The sequence below is a fragment of the Nothobranchius furzeri genome, chromosome 9 (assembly GCF_043380555.1).
Source record: "Nothobranchius furzeri strain GRZ-AD chromosome 9, NfurGRZ-RIMD1, whole genome shotgun sequence".
Taxonomy (NCBI): Eukaryota; Metazoa; Chordata; class Actinopteri; order Cyprinodontiformes; family Nothobranchiidae; genus Nothobranchius; species Nothobranchius furzeri.
The window spans coordinates 33908941-33926954 of record NC_091749.1 but is presented as its reverse complement, the minus strand read 5'-3'; the positions used below and the strand labels follow the sequence as shown (position 1 = coordinate 33926954).

At 40.9% G+C, this 18014-nt stretch overlaps 1 protein-coding gene across 3 annotated transcripts in view; it reads right to left on the bottom strand.

Moving 5' to 3' along the window:
• Positions 1-18014, bottom strand: part of ush2a (Usher syndrome 2A (autosomal recessive, mild)) — a 380755-nt gene that overhangs the window by 277313 nt on the left and 85428 nt on the right. For all 3 annotated transcript variants that reach the window (XM_070554793.1, XM_070554794.1, XM_070554795.1), the window contains exons 16-27: positions 15141-15424; positions 14592-14817; positions 14300-14437; positions 12831-13011; positions 9857-10023; positions 9464-9622; positions 9124-9352; positions 6574-6697; positions 6314-6461; positions 4216-4494; positions 856-1031; positions 390-537 (exon numbers count right to left, since the gene is read on the bottom strand). In XM_070554793.1, the coding sequence (XP_070410894.1) occupies positions 390-537; positions 856-1031; positions 4216-4494; positions 6314-6461; positions 6574-6697; positions 9124-9352; positions 9464-9622; positions 9857-10023; positions 12831-13011; positions 14300-14437; positions 14592-14817; positions 15141-15424 (2259 nt within the window). The remainder of the gene's footprint in view (positions 1-389; positions 538-855; positions 1032-4215; positions 4495-6313; positions 6462-6573; positions 6698-9123; positions 9353-9463; positions 9623-9856; positions 10024-12830; positions 13012-14299; positions 14438-14591; positions 14818-15140; positions 15425-18014) is intronic.

Genomic DNA, 18014 nt, shown 5'->3' with positions numbered 1-18014 from the left:
TGGTACTAGCACCAAAACAAAGGCAGTAATAAATAATTGGCATTAGTTAGTTAGTTTGCATCTATACGCACATGGATACACAAAGAAATTTCATGTTTTAAATCTCTATATTGGAAAGTTTTGGTAATACCATGATTGTTCTTACCAAAAGAGCTGTTAACATGTGGAAGAGACGAAACAGAGCAGAAAATAATCGCTCGGCAAAATTATTGGCATGAAAGATTGTGAAACAAGTTATTAGTAACTGTTTTTACTGAACAGTTCCCTGTCTCTGTGTGGTAGTAGTACATTGAAAATTCTATCCATCCAGCGTGGCCTGGTTCTGTACAGTGACAGTGGAGAAAATGCATGAATGAACGTGTGTTTTTGTGCACATTATTCTTGTTCACCTGCTGGTAGGGTTTGTCCTGTGCCTGGCAGACTGGTGATGCAGCCCATTCTTGTGCAGAGAGTGATGGTGAAGTTGTACACATGGTAAGGCTTCAGTTCTTTAACGATGTAAAACGGCTGTGATGACGCTGCCATCCTATGCAACACCTGGATTAAGATAAAATAATAAAAATTGAAATTTAAAAACAACAATAAAAGGAATTTAGTATGTTCTAAATTATGAAGAAACACAAAATGATCAACTGGAAATACTTAATTTAAATTATTGTTTATTTGAACACCGACAGGTGTTAGGTATTAGTACCATACGGCTTAACTTATATGGTCTTGGCTAATTTGCAATGCATGTCCCCGGCCTTTAGCTGCAAAGCATTGAAAATAAATATTTAACCTAACAGAATAACAGTACATTTTTTAATTAAGGAAATTTTGTTCATTGTTTCTACCAAAATGTTGCAATCTTACCTGACTAACAACTGGAGGGGCGTAGGGATTGGAGGTCTGCTCAGTGAGCATGTTGACCCAGAATTCTGTGACTTGTCCTCCTGCTATGACCCCGTGACCCTCAGTAGAGTTCCATGTGACTTTGAGACTGGTGGACGACAGTGCTGACACGTCTGGAGGAGCCACGAACTCTGGGACTGGAAATATGAAAACATTTTAGTTACAGAAGAGGTGAACAGGTGATTTAGGTAAATGCATCTCTGGTATAAAAAAAAAAATTTTAAAAATACAAACCCACAAAAAAAAACATTTCAGACAGGAAATTTCATATTCATTAAATATCTTCTACCTATATTTTTACTAAATTGAAATAAGTAATTTAAACACATATCAAACAGGATTAAAGTCACCAAGTCAATATTAGCTGACAAAGAAATTCAATCAAAAATAAAGAAACATTTTAAACAAAAATATTCTGTAAATGACTACTTCCTGGATATTATGTGAACTTAATGGATTTGAGTGCTCCATAATTCTATGATGGTGATAGCGACAATTACACAGCAGATTACAGACAGATTCTTTATTCCACTGCTGATAGGATCAAACTGTGAAATATGCTATGAAATGTGATTTATGGTCAACAGAACGACAGAACCCATATTTTTGTCTTCCACTCAGCACATGTATGTGAAAAAGCCCTGGCACGCATTCCACATCTAAAACGGTGTTATCACATGCTTGTTATCCAGACGCGTAGCTTAGAGTGATGTTGGAGGCAATCGTTTAGACCTAATGAGCCATATCATCTCTTTGAAATTCAAATATCTTAATGAGTTTCCCCTCCCCCACACAGTTTTTATTTCCTTCCCTCCCTGCTTTTCCTTACAGCCTACCCAACCTGACACACACCCTCATTTTTCCCCTTTTCTTGCTCAGGTGCACAAGACTTGTAGGTAAACCTAAGAGATATTTTACTGCATCAGTAAAGAACTGGTTACCGACAACTTTCAGACTTTTCACTAACACTCCTGTTCCTCCCAAAGCAGTCTTCCTGTGAAAGAAAGCTGGAAATGGATGAGATAATAATAATAATAATAATAATAAATTAGATTATATAGTGCTTTTCAAGGCACCCAAAGTGCTTCCCATTATTCTCTCTCTCTCTCTCTCACACACACACACACACACACACACACACACACACACACACACACACACACACACACACACACACACACACACACACACACACACACACACACACACACACACACACACAGAGCCGGTGATGGTGAGATGTTTTGTAGCCACAGCTGCCCTGGGATTGATCCCACAACCCTCCGATTACTGAACAACCCACTCCATCTCCTGAGCTGCTGCTGTCCTGAGATTTACTGTGAGATGCTGAAGGCTCTGGATGTTGAGGAGCTGTCATGGCTGACACACCTCATTAACGGGGCATGGGTAGTTGGGATCAGACCAGTGGAGTAGCAGACCAGGGAATCAAATTTTACTCCAGAATGTTGGGAAAGAAGACTGGTGAACCCCAGAATCTCAGATGAGTGAGGTTTCTGTTCAAGTTGCATAACAGTGGACCAGCTCTTTAAAGCCACAATAGCAAATCTGCTAAACAAGTTACCGGTAGCTTAATTTTTTTTTTCATGCCTCTTAACATTGTAACATAGTATAGCTGTAAATATATTGCGGAGATTACAAAAAATGAAGTGGTTCTCTCACATTTGTCTAAAAACCTCAGCCAATAACACGGTTTGCTCCAAAACCGGTCAGAAATCACTGGACCATCTAGCTGTTGGTGTCACCGAACCACTGCCATTCCGCATTTGCTTGGGTCCTCTGTTCATTACACACTTGCACATTTTACAATAGAACACCACTGGAGTGAGAGCTTCTCCGCTCAATAATATCTGAGAAGGAGAAACAGCCGGCTGCTCCCACTTCTACTTTAAGACAAACTACCAGAGTCCCAAATAGAAAAACACCATTTGAAGTCAGACTACAAAAGACATTAGGACCTAAAAAACAGCAACTTGTGTTTTGCACTCTCTCGTTTACTCTGGCAATGTGCGTTCTGGTATCAGGCGGACGTGGCCTAAGGATGATAATCGACGGGAGGGGTGAGAGTTCTGTGACCATGTTTGTGTTTCAGGTTTCCCATCATAGCTTTAAAACGGACTAAAATCACATCATAAGAGTTTGGTTGCTCAGTCTCTCTGAGTGTGTGTGTGTGTGTGTGTTTTGTGGACTTGAAGGCTTTAGTGTTCCTAAAGAGATTTCGTGGGGGGTGTTGAAAAGGTTTGGAGCGCAAAAGTTGCTTTTGCAAATGTTCTTGTCCATGACTGACCCAAACAGAAGCTACATCTGCATTCTTGGCACAAAGTTGAGCTTGTTCCGATTAAAGGCTAGATACCACCAGGGTTGCCACATTCTGTGTTGATGGACAGGAACGGTGATGAAGAGCCATCAAAGCTGCATCTTTGCTTTTTGCAGAATATGTTCAGCTAGCATCTTTAAGCTATGACCTTCTATAGACACTAGAGTAGTTTTATTGAATTTAAAGCATAAATGGTAAGAGTCTTCTTCTTGAAGTCACAGTTCTGGACCAGAAACATAAGGAACACTCCTTCTGAGTGAGTCTGCCTCAGATAAAATTTAAGGATCTCTTGTTCTTGAGTGACGGTAGGATGACGTAGGAGGTGGGGAAAGAAGAGCCAATTTATGGTTTCACAATACATGTCTATAATCACTTATGTTCATGAGATTTTGGTCATAATTACAAACCAAAAAAAGATACTGGATAAAAGTGGCTGAAATTATGTCATCTGAGGTGACTAGACTCATCTTTAGGAGAGAGCAAAGAGCTCCTTTTTTCAAGGAGTAGCTCAGAATAGAAGCAATGTTCCACTACACTGAAAGGAGTCAACTAGGGTGGTATGGACATCTGATCAGGCTGCCCTCTGGTCACCTCCTTTGGAGGTTTTTTCAGGTGTGTCCTTCTGGGAGAAGACCCTACGGCAGACCAGAGCCTGCTAGAGAGATCAGATCACATATCAGTTCTAAGCTGGGAACACTTTGAGATTTCCCAAGAGGTTCTGCAGCGGGTTGCTGGGGAATGGGAGTCTGTGTTGACCTCATGGATCTGCCATCCCGGCAACCCAACCTCATATAAAATAAGTGAACTTTGAATGGATGGATGCTTCTTCTTGGGTGACTAATGGAATCTTAGCCCATTAGGCACCAACGATTGTGTTGCTGAACACTGACTTGATTATGAACTGCTCTGTGGTAAAAGGCTGAGAGGACAGAAGCCCTTCATAACCTGATATCGTTAACTCAAACATAACCTAGGCCCATACAGACCTCCCTCCATAGTGTGAGCAGTGGTCCACTCAGATGAGACACCTCCTGCACTGCTGATGCTCACAACTCTCAGCTGGTAGGTTGAAAACGCCTGAAGATTCTTCACAATTGCTCTGTTTTCTGGAGGTGACAGTGTGCTGTTGGCCTGGCTCCTTTCCATATAGACACTTGGATCCAGCCATCCAGAGCTGTGAAACACTTTCTTCTCATCCAGAACACCAGACAGGTTCTGTGAGTCCATCGGGCCTCGCAGGAAAACATCATATCTCGTTATGATACCTGCACATGAGGATAACACGTAAAGCAGTCAGCATAGTATTATAATAACTCTTTTAATGTCAATTTTGGTTTAAATCGTTAAAATAATTTTTAAAACAAAATTTGCAACATGCTATAAATAACTGTTCCTAGTTAAGTCAGTGTGAAATCAACAAAAGCAGAAAAAAGACAGGCTAAGGGAAGATGTGACTTTTTTAGAGGCAAATGAGAAAAAAAATATGTGCGATGCAAAAAGAAAGAACGTTAGATTTCAGGCTTTGTATGACCTTAGATCTACTACAAAGCGTTCTGGATTTATCAAAAGTACTTCAAGTTCAGTGTGTATTAATGTGTGTGTGTGTGTGTGTGTGTGTGTGTGTGTGTGTGTGTGTGTGTGTGTGTGTGTGTGTGTGTGTGTGTGTGTGTGTGTATGCAGACACACAGGTGTTGTTGAAGGGCACAAGCCTACCATCTTGCTCAGTTTTGTGCACTATGAGGTGTTGACACACTGGTACAGAGTCCTCCAATTTTCTGCTCTTCTCTAAATTCACCTGGGGCCTCATGTATCAAGCTTGCTTACGCACAAAACAGGCTCGGAAAACTGCGTAAGTAACTTTCCACGCAAACTTTGGGATTCATGAAAGAAAACTTAGTGGAAAAATGTGCTCAACTTTAAGTTGACTAAGGACCTGGCTTACGCACATTTTAGACATGGAGAGCACCTGCAGTGCTGCTGCTGAGAAGGACACAATTATGAAATCCTGCAGCATTATCACTTGTACTGCTTCGTTTTCACACAGAACAAGACCCCCCACACACGCGTGCACACACACACACACACACACACACACACACACACACACACACACACACACACACAGAGCCTGAAGCGCAGAATACGAAATGCAGAATATCAGCAGGGGGACAGGTTGAGACAGAATGTCATGCATCTGTGACAGTGTGTGTCCTGTCACTATGACCCAATTGATCATGCGCCCTGGTTACTTGTGGGCCATTCCCATCTGTACCGGAACGGCCCGGGCCGGGTAGCATAGGTTGTTTACATATCTGGGTGGCCTGGTATTTTTCCGGGCCAACCAAGGCTCATTCTCAGCCCTCTTCTCGAGGGGGTCTGCTTCAGGCCGACCAGGACCAACACACCCACTGCTGACAGCAAATTCACACCTTCCATTAGAGCAAGCCTCTGATTGGTGGGTAGAATCAGCCCACATGGGCTTAAGACAAGGATGTGTGGAATCAACCGGGCCAGGCTGGGGCCGACTGAGGCTACCCGGCCCGGGCCGACCTGGTACAGATGGGAATGGCCCATTGGAGAAGGGAGATCTCTGTTTGGCTGACTGGTAAGCGTGCGTGACTTTCACCCGGGAGTCTGGGGATCGAGTCCTGATCGGATCATTTTTTTTATATCCGCCACAGATCTCTCTGAAGAACTCAGCATTGACGGCCTCAGCAAGGCTGTGCCACTTCGTGGATTTTCTCTTATTTGTTTTGCTAAAGAACTTTCTTTCATTCCTCCACCTCACCCACAAGTACCTCAACTTCTGCTTGTGAAATAGCGCTTGCTTGATCTGCGGTCGTGATCGAAATGCTGCAACAAGCTGGCTTATGTATATGCATGAGATCCACAAGGCACTTTGCATTGACTATTTATGGCAGTAAGTGGGCGTGGTGAGGGCCGGATGTGACTAAAATGGGATGGAACATAGGAAAACAGTATTTTACTGCTAATTATTCCATTGTAGATTTGTGGGTTGAACACAGCGTACACTGAAAGCGACTGCCTGTTATGCTGGTGTGCTGTACGTGTTTATGATAGTACCATTTGGCTGACTAGGGGGATCCCAAACAGCCTGCAGCGTGTAAGGTCCAGTAGCAGTGACTTGGGGAGGAGGTTGGTTCTGTGGGGGGGCAGCAGCTGTCAGAAAAGACAGCGGTGGGCTAGAGGTGCACCCTCCAGATGAACACACCTATAGAAGATTGACAATTTTTAAAGAGGTAAAATCAGAATTTATGCAATAAATGCATATTATTTTAGAAGGAATTACAACTATTTATCTTTATAAGAGTTAAAATACCTACCTCCAGTATTGCTGTGTATTGTGTGAAAGGCTTCAGGCCACCTGCAACAGCGTCTGTAGATGAGCCTGTGTAGTGAATGACTGGCTCTGCTTCATGAAAGGACTCCATGGAAGATAACACAAACCTGGGTGAGACATTACCAGAAAATGTAGAACTTGTTTTATTTACTTTCTCATCATCACATGACCTATTATTTATTGTTCAACCCTTAAAAACACAAGTGCTTTAAGTGAGCAGGACTTCAGGGAAAAAGACAAACGCATTACCTGAAAGATCATAGTTACCATACCATTTTATTCATAAAGTGCATTTCAAAACAGCATGAGAGCAGCTGACCAAAGAGCTACACAGGCAACAATCATATAGAGATCATTTAAAAACGGGTAAAACTATCAATAATTGCAGATAAAAACAACCAAAAAAAAAAACAATTAAAATAAGGGAAAATACAAACTTTATAGAGTAATCACTATCCAAAAGCCAAATCATAGAAGTGGGTCTTCAATCGTGACTTGAAGACATCAGCGGATGATGACTGTCTAATTGTGATGGGTAGTGCATTCCAGAGGATGGGGGCAACCTTGCTTTATAGTTCAAGGTTGGAGTGCAGAGTAGCAACAGGTCAGCTGATCTTGGTAAACGCACCGGCACATAGGGCATGAGCAAGTCAAGACAGGTAGGATGGCGATGAAGACTGTTCAATGCATTAAATACAAAGAGCAGGATCTTAAATCACACCCTGAAAGTCACGAGTAACCAATGAAGATGCGTGTTGGAGGGGTACAAAGCAGTTTTGACTTGCTTTTAGTACCCCCAGTGTTCATCTGTAAAAGTAAAAGTGAAACTTATCTCCTGTGCGTTTGTCTTTTTAACACCTTCATCTAACAGCTGAAATGTCTCCTCAGCCTTCTTTAGTTTCTACTGGAGAGGTTCATCACTAAATCAAATGAATCAGCTGTGTTCATGACCTAAAACAAGCAGGAATCTTGCCGGAAGCGGACTGCAGCTCCAGGCATGTCAGCTCTACTTTTATCAAGTCCAACAGGGATGAGATCGGCACTCTGAAGTTGCAAGTGCAGTATTCCAGCCATAGTGAGCAGTGGGGTCTGAGTGACAGTTCATTAAAGGGGTAATTTCAGCACATACTGGCTCAAGAAAATGATTTTAAAACATGAAACGTTTCATTGTATGCCTTTAAAACTGTCACATGAAAAGGTGAACGCCGTTTCACATTATGCACCAACCTCTCCCTCCACAAACATAAAAGTCAATATGATAAAGAAATTAAATTCTAACAAAAATATAAAACTATTTTATAATTCGTATGTTTTTAACTTTGATCTCGAATTAGCATCTTGGTCAAAATGTTTACCTAGTGTCCCTGCTCACATTTGGAACTTAAACTGAAATTTGAGATAAAATTAGATGTTTTGGTCTCTTTTTTCCTTCAACCCTTCAATTCAGCTAAAGAATTTTGTCCATTCATTCCATGTTTATCTTTATTATCCATCTTCTTAATATCATTATCCTCTCTGATGATGCCTAGAGATACTAGCGGAAACATGTCAGGTAAAAAATTTTTTTTTTTACTAAACTGTGTAAAAAATACAGGAAAATGGACAGCTGACCTATTCTTTACTCTCATTAATTCCAACATATTTTTTTAATTATATCACAGATTTAGTCAACTATAATTTTCATCGTTTTAAAAGCTTCATGTAGAAATGAGGGTAGAAATCAAGGCACTCAGCCTGGCGAGGTCATCAGTCTGTAGGAGTCAATGTACTCTTTGCTTCTCCCAAGATCCTCCTCCCACCTGTGACTGTACAGTAGATGAGCGCCGTAGATGGCTGCTGTTGCTGGGGGAAACAGGATCCCTGCCTTCCTATTGGAGTCTCATGTTATGTTGTGTTGTCTGAAGTCTGTTGCATATCTGTTGAGGTGTTTTTTTTTTTTGTTTTTTGTTTTTTTGTTTTTTGCAGAGCAAAGCTGCCCTGCTGGAGGGTAACTCTGAAGTGCCTTTTTTCCCTCCACCTGAACCAGTCCTCATGTAACCTTCTTATCTCTATTAAGGTAGCGCGACTCGGGTTGCAAATGACCACAGTCACCATTTCTTGTCATGTGACTTGCCCATGTATGTCTGACCTCTGAATTGTGTGTACTGAAACTCTAATTTCCCTCTGGGATTAATAAAGTATTGACTGATTGATTGATTGATGATTGATTGGTTGATTGATTGATTGATTGATTGATTGATTGATTGACTGATGTATAGTCCATCTAGCACCAAAGATTGTAATTACATTTAGAGAAAAATAAACCTTTTTCTAAGTTGAGCAGGACTGCACAGAACTTGTACCAAACAGACAGCCCAAGGGAATATCTTTAGCAAGTGGTACAGCTGAAAAGTATTACCTAGAAATTTCCCAAGTTGGAGATTTTAACGCAATTTAAAGTCTTACTTTGTGATCTCTTCTGATTTTCCCATCTCTTTGCAGTGTGATATCTCTAAATCCTCAACCAAATTTAATCTTTCCCCTCAGCCCTTACCTCTCAACTGGTCCCGTGTCATTTCTCGGTGTGCTCCAGTTAAAGCTAGCACTGGTTGGACCTGGTCGCCCCAGGAGGTTTAAAGACAGTTGGTCTGCAGCGGGGGGTGCACCTAGAGTTTGGTACGATGCTGCTGCACTTAGTGTCTCACCAGCTACACTGGCTGTTATCAGCCAGTAAGAGTAGTTGGTAAACGGAAACAAACCGTGGTCCTCATAGGATTCAGGTCCTTAGAGAAGAAAATAAAAAAGGGGTCATGGTTTCAGTGTAACATTAAGTTTGTGCCTTAAGTGTTTGAAATGGTACAGGAGTTAAACACTGCGTGCATATTGATACATACTGAAAGGGTAGCGACTGTGGATGGTGTACACCGACTGTCCATCTCTGATGAGCGTGTATTTGAGTCTGTTTGAGTTTGGTGAATCAGGTGGATTCCAAGAGAGAGAGATGGAGGAGTAACTAAGAGCGAAGCCTGATGGAGCAGGTTGCTGGGATGGAGCTGCACAACAAACGAGTCAGACACACACACTGCACGTGAATTCAGTCAAAATGTACTTTATCACTCCAATTTCCCTCTGGGATTAATAAAGTATCTTTGAATTGAATTGAATATCAATATATAAAACAAAAGTATCTCGTTTCATGCATACAGATAATCTCACATCAGAATATCAAAATAACAGTAAAAGCTGACCAGTCGGTATGGTGCTTGTTGGCTTAAATGTAAACACACCTTTACTGCAACCAAAGAAATGGTTTTCAGGATCAAAGTGACTCGCTCCTGGCTGGCATGAATCACACTTTTCTCCAGATACCAGCAGCTTACATACACACACCCCTGTGTCTGGATTGCAGGAACCGTTGACACTGCCCACTTGGTCACACGCACAAGGCTGACATCTGTACGTCAAATAAGGAAGAAAGGGGGAAGGTTTAGGCAGGCAATAGAGAATAAAGCATCCACTGCAATGTAGATTAGAATATTAAGTTATTTAAGGCAAATTAATGAGATATGTATTACTGCATCTTTCAACCAGATGACTCTTACAGCAAGCGTGTTCTCCTTAGACCCAGCATTGCATCATGTTACTCAGCATCCATTAGATTAGTTGTGGGGTATTCATTCATGTGTTTGATCTCTGTGCTGACCATGTGTTGGATGTCATACCCTGTCTTGTCTCCCCATTCTGTTCAGTCATGTGTCAGTTAATTTCTCCCACCTGCCTCTCGTTTTCCAATCACCCAAGCTCCCAGCCCTCATGTATTTAAACCCCTTCAGTTCTGTGTCTCTTGTCGGTTCATTGTTTCTATGTCTGGCGTGCTTAATATTAAAAACTATTCCAAAACCGTGCCTGCCTGCCTGCCTTCCTCACCCGCATGTGGATCCTTGCCTCCGTTTCACTCACCGGCACGCGCTGACATTGGAAACATGAACCGTCCTGAACGCTCTTCACCTCTCAGCCGCTGAAAGCTAGGAAATGCTCCAGCATCCCATAATCTATTCCCAACTGGTCAACACATTTTTCAAAGTTGAATTTGAACTTTTTTGTTGTTGTAAAAATCATGTTTTGACTTTAAAAAAGTAAGGCCCATAAGAATAAGATAAATGCATAAGTATATATGAGGGCTACATTTATATGAGAACAAACAGCAAGCCATGCTGAAGAAGATGAATCCAGCCTTGTGTGTTTTCTCTACTTTCTCTCTTAGGGCTTGTAGACGTATCTAAAGTAACCCTGACAAATATTTTCTCACAGGCTTTCAGGTTTGTTCCACATTAGTGGTTGTTAAACTGTTACTCTGCCAATGCTGTAGCAGAAGTCTGGAAAAAAAAAACGGTACACTTTTCCAACTAATTGTTTTAAAATGAATGTCCAAATTCATGCTGGTGTTCCAAAAACTTTCTAGAGATTGTGTGTGCGCGTGTGTGTGTGTGTACTATGTCTAGAAGTGTTGGGTCATCTTCATAGTGTGAGGGGAAACCCTCACTCTCATCTATCTCACCGTCGTTCTTCAGCTGTGAAAATTAACTTCACATGAACCCCCATTAGTGTTGTCAACTGTGTGTGTGCCAGTGTGTCTGACAGTGCCCACATCTGGGTCACTGGTTGGGTGTTACCATCACTGGGGAATGGGTAGTGGGTGAGCACACACACACACACACACACACGCACGCACGCACGCACACACACACACACACACACACACACACACACACGCACACACACACACACACACACACAGAATGAGTGTTGGATAATGTTTGACACACCTCGCTGGCAAGGTGATACTTTATAAACCACACCACTGTCAGCCACACACAGACATTATCAATGAGTGTTTTCTTAGTCTGCAGCATATTGTACTCACATGTTATGTGTCTATCACAAACACACACACACACACACACACACACACACACACACACACACACACACACACACACACACACACACACACACACACACACACACACACACCTTCTTTATTGCTGTGTGAAAAGCCAAAGCCTCATAAAAGCTGCAAATTTGTCCTGTCGACTGGTGCTCAGAGACGCACAAAGAGACACAAAATGCCACGATGACTTGACCTTCACTTCCACTCCCAAGGAGAAAGAAAACACCATCACACCCAGTTTTTCATTTTTTACAATGATACTAACACGTGTGTGTGTGTGTGTGTGTGTGTGTGTGTGTGTGTGTGTGTGTGTGTGTGTGTGTGTGTGTGTGTGTGTCTGAATTGGGTGGAACCACTGATATACAATGAATCACAGCATATTGTGACAATGTTTGATTCATTTTGTGTAAATGTTTATTAAATATATTAGTTATGTCTTTCTCACATTCTAAAACTTAAACTCCACTCGCTCATCCAGCTCCACATTTTGACATCTGATTTTAGATGCAACAATTCTTCTACTACAAAACATTTACACTTTCAAATATGTATACGTAAATGTACACTTTACTAAAAATACCTAAAAATTAAATAATATTTCAAGCTGTTTCACAAAATCCCAGCATGTTGACATGGAACGACTGGAATTAAAACCAAGGAAAATACTCAGCACAGAAACATATTTGTCTCATAAAAGCAAATCTCAAAATAAACCAAATATGAAACTTTGTTACTAAACTAGAGTTACAGCTACAATAGCAAATCTGAAAAACAAGCTAGCCTTTGACATTTTTAATGCCTCTTAACAGTGTTTTAAATCAGCATAGCTATAACGGCTGTGACTGACACACTCAACACACCTAACCCTTCTCTGCCGTGCTACTGGACTCGCAATATCATAAAATCCCTCGAGACTTCAAAATATATGACATCATCACATATGTAACCCTATATGAAAAACACAGCATTGGACTTCTCAAATGATGCTGGGGTAAATAAGCCGTTAACTTGGATTGACGTAATCTACATAAATATGAAATAGCATTGCTGCAGTAGTCTTATTTAGAAAATTACCAGATGTTTTACACTGTCACCATGTGTGATTTCCTGTCTAGCCCCATGTTATCTGTGGAAATTGATGCATCCCTGAAGGGGCTTGCAGCAAAAATAGAACCCGATTCTATTGTTAGCGCCGCAACATGATGGTGTGGTGAAGTTTGCTGCCTTTCCGCGCTACTGATGCCTCCAGTGTGAAGTAGGGGTTACTCCCTTTAAAGCTTGACCTGTTTGAGGGAATACTTGATACCTACCTTCCCAGACCAGGGTTGAAGCCAAAGAACATCTCTCGACACTGATTACACTGTCGCCCAGCCACTGAGGGATGCGCACACACACACTGTCCAGACCGGCTCTCACAATTCTGTTGCACTGAACCCATCGGATGGCAGTCACACTCTAAACACACGCTGTGATCCGCTGAGAGATAGAAGCCTGGACCAAAAAACAATAAATAAGAAGTAAAATGATTTCTTATATTAAAATAGCAGTGCAATTTTTATCTTATTTAATCAATGGTGAAACAAACCACTCATTTTATGTTTTAATTGTTGCTTCGTTTCTCTTTGTGGTGACAGAGTCCGAGAGTTTTTGACTGAGTCTTGTATGAATTTGTTGAAACTAATGAAGTCCTTGTTGAAAATAATTATAGGTGTTCAACTTTTAATTGTAATACAATTCACGTATTACTCAATTAAGAATTTATTTACTGAAGACTAGTAATGATGGCAAAAAGGAAGTAAGACAACATCAATACACCTAAATATCACAATATTTATTGTTATGATATAAATAATATTTAAAAGCAGCATAATTTTGTTATTGACAATTTATATGCAGGGATTTCTTTTGTGTAGTGTAACTAACACTCTGACTACTAGGTGGCAGCAGTTTTTACCACCTTCATTCTGACAGAACAACGCAAATTCGCGATAACACTGCGTCTTGAAAGCATCCAAGTTTTTCATCCAATTAAAAAGATACTAAGCAATTTTCTTGCTTTTGCACTTAGTGTCCATTATTAATTATCTGTGGTCAAACCAAAAATGAAACTTATCTTCTCGGTGTGCGTTTGTATTTTTACCACCTTAATCTAACTGCAGAAATGTCTCCCCAGCCTTCCTTAGTGTCTACAGGAGTGATTCATCACCAAATCAAACAAATCAGCTGTATTTGCGATCTAAAACATGCAGGAAACGTGCTGGAACCAGACAGCAGAGCCAGGTATGTAAGCTCAATTTTTCTAAGTCTAACTGCCACACACTAGTTTCAAGCGCGGTATTTGGGCCACAGAGGTCTGCAGGGGTCTGAGTGGCATTTGATTCACCCTTTAAAGGGTCATTTTAGCACATACTGGCTCAAGAAAATGATTTAAATATATGAAAAAGTGACACACTATCCCTTTAAATTCAAACTTAAAAATTGCAAATATCATCTGACATTCAATCTATATCGTTCAGTGTCCCCTGTAACACACAAATCCACACACACACACACACACACACACACACACACACACACACACACACACACACACACACACACACACACACACATATTTAACATTATATACACACAAAGCCTGAAGTTTTCTACCCTGTATTTAAAATTTGACTGAAAAGTTGTATTTTGGGCCCAAACTTTACATTTAAGCAGCCATGTCTCATCTTACTGGTTTATTATTTGGCCTGTTCACATTTCCATCTCAGTGCTTTTAACTCACCAGGTCGGCAGCTACTGCAGTCCTTTCCATGACGTGTTGGGACACAGACACATTGTCCTGTGTTCCTGTCACAGACTGACCCCATCACTGTTCCCCTGGGGTCGCAGATACATGGCACACATCCCTGAGACAAACCATCTGACAAGAAACAAAAACATCTGAACAGCCGCTTCGCATCTGGTCACTCTTTATGCAACAACTCAGAAGTAAAAGAAAAAAACTTTTCCTAAATGAAGTTGGACATTAAAAACATAGCAAAGAGAATTTTGGCTCAGTTTCTGTGTTTTCATACTCAGGAGGTCTAAACTTCTGTTGTAGTAATTGTGACGACAGCTGGTACAGTGTAAACCCTCCACCCCTTCCTTGCATGGGCATTGTCCGGTCCACATATCACATACACCCTCTGGCACAGTTCCACTGATGTCGCACACGCACGGCAGGCAGCCCAGGGAGTTACGGCGCTCCAGGGTGTGATAACCACGAAGGCAATAGTCACAGCGACGGCCCTCCACATGTTCCTAAAAGAAGAGACACAAAGGACAATAAAAAGGGGAAAACTAGGAACACCAAATAGAAAGTGGAGAATAAAATAATACTTTGTTTTTGAACAGCAGCAGATTTATTTATATGTGAGACAAAATACCTGTTTTAATTTTGTTTGCATCTTTAAATTAAGGCAGTATTCCAATTCAAACACTCTTCTTATGACTTAGTCCTACCCCTACATTTTAGCCTTTTGCACCAGTTATTAGTTGTTTATTTATTTATTTTTGGTATTTGGAGAGAAAAGGTTTTGTGGCTATCTGGTTCCAATATGAAAATGTGACAAAGTACAACATGCCTTGCACACACACTGTCCTGTGTAAGGATCACAGTCTGTTCCAGGTACTGTCCCCTCGTGTGAGCAGTTACAGGGCGCACAGGATCCATCGAGTTTTAAACCATACAGGCCGCTGCCGCAGGAGCCACACTGTCGGCCTCCCACCCCAGGTTTGCACTCACACTGCCCGCCCTCAGGCTCACAGAACGAGCTGAGGGAACCCAACGGGTCACAGTCACAAGGGATGCAGCCGTCTGGGTGGGAAAGGTTCCAAAAACCAAACGCACAGCGGTCACATGATAGACCTGGAAAGAGAAAAAGACAAAGAAATGTTTTCCTAAAAAGGTGAAGTGAAATCCTCTGAGCAAAAGGAAATAAAAGTCTTAATGTTCACCAACTAGTATTTGTCCTCTGTGTGTGTGTGTGTGTGTGTGTGTGTGTGTGTATGTGTGTGTGTGTGTGTGTTTGGGAAAGAGCAAGGAAAATGGTGGGTGAGTGAATAAAACTGCCATCATTAGGGCCAGGCCCTCTACTCATGATGGATCACTCACCTAAGGCCAAACACTTAATTTTACTGAGCAATAAATAAATAAATAAATTCTGCTACTGTAAGAAAATGACCAATGGAGAGGGAGGGAAAATGGAGGTACAGAACTGAACCTCTAAAAAATAAGTGTTCAACAGATAATCTTTTCAGTGAAGATTTTCATTCCTTTTTATCTCTGGAACTTGATAATAAAAAGTTCCTTCATAGTCGTGTCTGTGACTATGACAGCTACACGTTTTATTATTCTTATTTATTTTAATGTAAACTTGGGCAAACATCAGGTTCACAGAGATTGTATAACGGCCAAATCAGAGCTTGGCTCTGAGGCTAGTTAAATCATTATATGTGGTGTGTGTGTGTGAGTGTGTGTGTGTGTGTGTGTGTGAGTCTTATTTGAATATGTCATACGTATTCTATGACAGGCAATCTGTCCCTAAATGGATGCCTGGGGGCCATGCAGCCACCACAGTCGTTTATGAGGGAGCATATGCTTATATGTGAGTGAATGTGTGTGTGCGTGCACAGAAACATACTAGAACATCTGTGCACAGATGTTCTAGTATGTTTCTAGTATGTGCGTGTCCTAGTCTTTGTGCATCAGTTCTGACCACTTAAAAGATAATTCATAGTTATGAGTATTCTTTAGTCCATTTTAATGTAATGAGGTTGTGATTGTAGAGGTGAAAATGGACTAATAGGAGTATGAGAAGTAAATAAAGGGGGCTAAGTAAAGTTAAGTGAAGGAAAGTGTTTGTCAGAAATAAAGAAAATAAAAATGAAAGAAAAGTGAATCTGAAAGCATTAAAAGCATGTAAAAATATTAAATCAAAAAGAAACTGAAGTTGAGATGTCCACTTGCGCGTGTGTGTGCTCGCATTTTTAAGCCACCGCCAAGCTTTTTATCAGCCAGCTGGTTAACAGGCTCATGCATCACCATTTCAAACACTATTAAGTACACACTGCACTCTGGCACCTTGTTATGAGTGTACACGTTTTCTGCATATGTGCGTGTGTGTGTCTGTGTGCACATTTCAATCCCACCCTTCTGAAGTGTGCCTGCCATTGCTCCATTTAAAGTATCAGCTTGGCTGTAATAAATTACCGTAATCAAATCTCATTTCTGAAAAATACCTGTGGGAGCGACCAAACAAACAAGGACGGGGAAAAATGGTCTTGTAGGAAGAAGTGTGAAAAATACACGGGGTTGCAGCAGTTTGTTTTAATCAACTTGGCACTGAATTAGAGAATTAAATACCAGCTTAGTCTTTGATGGGATAAGTGCACATACACACACATGCACGGACACACACAGTTTTGTGCACAAATGCTTCTGCAACATACAATGCATAGAGCTAGCCAAAAACAAATTTACTTGAACACTGTCATATTCATCCCTCACAAAAACACACTAAACAAGAGCAGATAAACACCATGAGTGCACACATGCACACACAAACATGGACCCTTGGTAGCAAGGCTTAGCCAAAAAGCATGATGTGTTGAGTTGAGAAATGTTGGACGGTTTTGCATTTCAGACGAGCTTGGTCTTCAAAGACACACGGGGGAGAGAGTGAAACCATTTATCAAACACCGAGGCCTGACGGCTGGAAGCCCCACCAGCAGGAAGGCCTGCTTATTTTAACTGTCATAACATTTTGGGATGGATGATAGGAATGCTTGTTCAGTAATTTACACTAAATCAATGCACTTTAGCTTATATGTCTCCTTAATTACAGATGGCATACCCCAACCCATTCTGCTGTAAAACCTTTTAGGCATTAAAAGTTTTTTTATAGGTTTGCTAACAAGACAGTGCTAAATATACTGTAGCACCAGAAAGGCATGGCATCTGATTTTTGGGTTTGGTTCTGCTTAATTAGTATTTATACAAGTATTTTTTCGTAGGGCTGAAGCAGGGGTGTCAAGCTCAAATTTACACTGGGCAGAAATGAAAAAGAGGGAGGAAGTCTCGGGGCAAAGTCAATATTTTTTTCAAAAGTGATGGAAAATGTGCACTTTTTTTATCTACAGGTAGGTACTGCTGAACCTTTTCATTTAAAAATAATGCTTATTTTTACAGTAACATTGAATGTGGAATAACCAAATTACACACTAGCAAGTAAATTTTAAATAAAACGTGTCAGTGGTGGTCATTCATTAATGTCTCACTTTGTTTTCTTTTTGTTCCTTATAATGTGTAAATTTTCAGCTCTTTTATTTGTAATCTTTTGAATCTTATAAGTATTTCTGTTTTGTTTTCCTCTTGTTTACACTTTATTCGTATTTTTTACTCTCCTTTTTTGCTCCTGTAAAGAATGTCATCGCTGCCGTGGCAACAAGCTTTCTCC